This window comes from Sebastes umbrosus, chromosome 16, assembly GCF_015220745.1.
Source record: "Sebastes umbrosus isolate fSebUmb1 chromosome 16, fSebUmb1.pri, whole genome shotgun sequence".
In the NCBI taxonomy this organism is placed as follows: domain Eukaryota; kingdom Metazoa; phylum Chordata; class Actinopteri; order Perciformes; family Sebastidae; genus Sebastes; species Sebastes umbrosus.
Genome location: NC_051284.1, coordinates 13730771 through 13735626, shown reverse-complemented (window position 1 = coordinate 13735626; position 4856 = coordinate 13730771). Strand labels below are relative to the sequence as shown.

Here is a 4856-nt window from a genome sequence, read left to right as displayed (position 1 = left end):
CGTAACTTCTTCTCTGAACTGCTACTGCAATTTTAGATATGGCTGAGGAACAAAGCACTAGATTTATGATCTCTGATGATAAGCTATCTTTTATAGCTGTGAGCTGAAAGGGGGAGGGGATGGAGAGGGATGTGAGGAACTCGGCATATGCTTGCGCTTGTGTGTCAATAAGGAAATCTGCATATGCCCTCTCACTATTGAGCACATGCAGCAAACAGGGGCCCCACAGCCCAGCCTGCTGAGGCAGAGAACCATAACAACCCAGCAAATGGCACTTTGAACATCTTGCATTTTATTCACCTGAACTCATTGGGCAAAAATTCCATAATAACCTTTCAGCATATTGTAATTCAAGTGTTCTGAGAGAAAACTAGACTTCTGCACCTCCTCGTGGCTTTGTTTTCAGGCCTGAAAAAAACTATCCCCCGACGGGAGACTTTGGCCAATCACAGGTCATTTCAGAGAGAGAGCGTTCCTATTGAGCGTTCCTATTGGCTGTGCTCCAGCTGGTGGGCGGTGCTTGTTATTTCCTTAACTGATCTCAACATGGCTGCCGGGTCACAAACTTTCTTATTTTACAGCTAAACAGTAAACTACAAGATGTTTCTGAAAACATTTGAGGAGAGGAATGAGCATTACAGTAACAGAATATTGATTCATATCTGATCAGCGCTGCCTAGTTTGACTGTTTGATCGGAGGTTGTGAGTATTGACAGCTGCTCAGAGATGGCAAGGCTCCAGCTCGACTCTGATTGGTTGTGTTCCTCTGGTCTGTGAAATCTTGCAGATGCCATTAGGAGCACATGATTTTTTTTCCAGATTACCTGTCTCATGCACTACTGTCAGGATATAGTGACTGCTTTATAAAAATAACTTTTTTTGTAATCATATTTGCTCCATTTCTACCCACTGCAGCTTTAAATCATTGGTTTAAAAGTCTCAAGAGTGGAGCAATGTATTTTACTACCACCTGGGGGCAGTAGGCTTTGTGTGAAGTTGGAAGAAAAGAGTTTCTGTCTGAATTTATAGCTCATCAAATATTATGCACAGTCAGTGACAGGCAGAGGACACGTGATCTCAAGCAGTCATTGGTAAGTGATCAGCCTGCGCCGGCACAATAATGTGCTAGACCGACCTGAGCAGACAGTTAATGAGCTTAAGAGAGCACTGATATAACAGTCCCAGCTATTTATAGGTGATGTGATTACCTGCTGGACTATCACTGACTGTTTGACACTCAAGGGCACAAGAGGTGTTTCCACATTTAACAAAAAAAGAAGAAGAAAATGGTCATAACAATACAAGCTTATATGCCTTTAACAATGATGTGAAAAAAGAAAAAATCACATGTGTATTTGAAAGACATTTTTATTACCACACCTTAAAAGTTCAAGTTGGAACATGTTGTTTTACTGCAGCAGCCAATAGTATCTGGAAGGGTGTGTGTTTTCCTCACGTTCACTGGTAGACGCTGGTGTGTCTGATTGGTTGATCTGTTCGCTAAGCCCCGCCCCTCCAGTGATCTAATTGGTCGACGCCCGTCTCGATCTGACATACTCTGACGTGCTCTGAACAACAAATACACGTGTTTGGTACATTATAAACAGAAGAGTTACATACAGTTTATCCACACAGTGTTTTCGATCATGACATAGCAACAGACTTGACGCTTTCTACAAGACTGCATTAAGATCTTTGGAAGATTATTCTGCCTTTTTCAGCACTTTATATCATTGTCTGTCTGCATGCACTGGAATGTATAGAGAGGAAATATCAGAGAGAAGTTGACAGCAAGTAGACACATAAAAGTCTCTTTTTAAAAAACAGCTGAGCGATCACAATGATACCTCAGGACATCATCAAAGAAAAGAGCAACCTGTGGATATTTGGGTATGGCTCCTTGGTGTGGAAGCCTGATTTTGAGTACAAGAGGAGCAAAGTTGGCTTCATTAAAGGTTATAAAAGGCGTTTCTGGCATGGAGATAATATTTATCGAGGGGACAAGGAAAAGGTGAGTTACTATTAATAACATTTATGGTAAAAGAAGTTGTTGCTTGTTCTGTTTTTGTATGTTTATGTATTTTTACATAATATGCTATGGTCCAACCATAGTGGCTTCAGCCACAGCGAATGGAGATCCCAATAAAAGATAAAAATATATTATACTGTTTTTTTCCCCAGTTTGTTCAAATATTTTCTCATGACTTTATATTGTTTTTCTGTTTATTATATGTATAATTTTTTTCACTGTCTGTTTTCTTGCTCTCCACAGCCAGCCAGAGTGGCCACACTAGTGGAGGATCAGGAGGTAAGTGTCCCAGTCTATTTTCATACTGTACACAGCAGCATGCAGTAGTGAATCCGCTTTCTATAGTCCTACCATTACCATTCTATGACAAAACAATAACAATCAAAGTGGGAAATATTATTTTAACCCAATCACTATTAGTGAACATGAGCAACCGCTCCAAAGAAGTTATAGAGACAGGTTTCAAATGTGCAATTTTACAATGTCTAAACACCCACAAAACAGACCACCCTACCCACATATCTAAATAAATTATTATTTATTTATTTATTTATTTATTATTTATTTATTGTTTTTATATATATATATTACTTATTTATATATATTACTTATTTATATACACATATATATATATATATTATTTATTTAGATTATTTGTGGGGGTCTTTTTGCCTTTATCAAACTCTCCTTACGTATCAAGGTCTTCTATCTGTTGTACCTGACATGAATGACCTGTAGATACTGTCTTTGTTGTACCACTAACATTCCTCCTCCACTTGCTCTCCCTGCAGTCTTGCACATGGGGTGTGGCCTACGAGGTGACAGACTCCCAGGTTGAAGAATCCCTTCAGTACCTGAACCTGAGAGAGGTTGTGTCGGGCGGTTACATAACAGAGATGGTTGAGTTCATCCCCCGGGAGAAGGGCCAGGGCGCTCTGTTGGCCCTCGTCTACATTGCTACCTCTGACAACCCCATCTACCTCGGCCCGGCCTCGGACAAGGAGATCGCTGCCCAGATCGCCATCTGCAGAGGGAACTCGGGCCCCAATATTGAATACCTGGTCCGCCTGGCGGAGTTCATGAGGCTCTACTGTCCAGAAGTGGAAGATGAGCACCTCTTCTCTATTGAGGCGGCTCTTTTGAACATTTTCAATGACTGCGGAGGGGTCAAACCCCTAGACCAACAGTCCTTCTGCTCGGTGCTACATAAAAGACTACACTCCACAACATAAAAATGTTTTTATACTGGGTGAATGGGAAATGATGTCCTGCGACACATGTTTAAGGTGCTTGTAAGAGGAATACTTGATGTGGTTTTATGGGAAATTTAAAAGTGGAGATATTTTCTGTGGCAGTTTTTATGTCTTGACATAACCTCACAGAATATGACCTTTTGACTTCTGACTTGACATTTTTTGACTGGAGACAGAAAATGTGTAAGTTATACATGCTTTACTGTATGCAAACTCCAGATGCAGGTGGTGCTTTTAAAAACAGCATCTCTTTTTGAATACATAATATCTTACACCTTTGTTGTAAAAGGCTCTCAGAAGCGATTGTATACTGTGTACATTTTTTTAATGTATTGTAATAAATACACAAAAAACTTCATGAAGTGAATGTATGTTTCCTTGGCTCATGCTCAACTCACATGTGAGTTTGAACAAGTCTCCTATACATCGATCAGCCATAACATTAGGACAGCTTGGGCACCCTGACTGGTCTGTGGCTACGTACCCCATACGCAACAAACTGCGATGCGCTGTGTGATCTGACACCTTTCTATCGGAACCTGCATTAACTTGTTCAGCAATTTGAGCTACAGTAGCTCTTCTATTGGATCAGACAACACGGGCCAGCCTTCGCTCCCCACGTGCATCAATGAGCCTTTGGTCTGACCCTGTCGCCGGTTCACCAGTTTTCCTTCCTTGGACCACTTTTGGTAGGTGCTGACCACTGCAGACCAGGAACATCCCACAAGAGCTGCAGTTTTGGAGATGCTCTGACCAAGTCGTTTAGCCATCACAATTTGGCCCTTGTCAAAGTCACTCACATCCTTACGCTTGCCCATTTTTTCTGCTTCCAACACAAAGTAAAAAATCTTAGCTTGCTGTCTGATATATCCCGCACACTGCCAGGTGCCATTGTAACTAGATAATCAATTTTATTCACTTCACCTGTCAGTGGTCTTAATGTTATGGCCGATCGGTGTATATTTATGTTTTCGGTCGAATGCCTGATCGCATTCCTCATGCTCCCGCATCACGTGGCCGAGGAATGTACAGCAGTGGCCTCTCAGAGGAAATGCTGGAAGCTTGTTGACTGCACAGACCCATCGTCTTTTAGATATATTTTGTGCAATTACACTTTATCGTATACATGCATTTACCTTGAAAAATGTTGACTGTGGAAATTTTTGTGGGCCGTTCTGTGCACTTCCTGTCACAACCAGCTGGCTTTAATAACATTTTCTTTCATGATGCCAGGATTAACCTCCTAAACTTTGCAACTCACAGTGGTGGGTCGATCTTTTAAAACTCCTGCTGTGCAGCCAAGCATTCCTCAAACATAAAAGTTAACTTTAAAATCACAAAATTCTCAGAGACAACAAATATGATTTGCAAACATCTGGAATATTTGCATTTGATGTAGGGAAATCCAGAAATCAAACATGCGCAGCTTGTCCAGAGTAATGTCGATGGGTGCTGGTGTGGAATAAGAGTGCACACAGTCAGCTATAGGAGAAACCACATACCATGGAAGACTGCCTGCATGCTCTGACAGTATAGGCAGAGTGCATAGGGGCCGAGCTGGGGGGTGGAGGTGC

At 41.5% G+C, this 4856-nt stretch overlaps 1 protein-coding gene across 1 annotated transcript; it reads left to right on the top strand.

Annotated features, from left to right (window-relative positions):
• Positions 1–1598: 1598 nt before the first annotated feature.
• On the top strand, positions 1599–3640 carry LOC119504128 (glutathione-specific gamma-glutamylcyclotransferase 1-like). The gene is made up of 3 exons (XM_037796207.1): positions 1599–2011; positions 2273–2308; positions 2821–3640. The coding sequence occupies exons 1-3, from the start codon at positions 1841–1843 to the stop codon at positions 3259–3261; spliced, it is 648 nt and encodes a 215-aa protein (XP_037652135.1). The 5' UTR covers positions 1599–1840; the 3' UTR covers positions 3262–3640.
• The last annotated feature ends 1216 nt before the right edge of the window (positions 3641–4856 follow it).

Excerpts from the sequence above, each read along its gene's own strand:
- LOC119504128 (XM_037796207.1), top strand. The coding sequence starts at position 1,841 with ATGATACCTCAGGACATCATCAAAGAAAAGAGCAACCTGTGGATATTT. Across the intron at positions 2,012-2,272 it reads ATCGAGGGGACAAGGAAAAG|CCAGCCAGAGTGGCCACACT; the intron begins GTGAGTTACTAT and ends TGCTCTCCACAG. Across the intron at positions 2,309-2,820 it reads CACTAGTGGAGGATCAGGAG|TCTTGCACATGGGGTGTGGC; the intron begins GTAAGTGTCCCA and ends CTCTCCCTGCAG.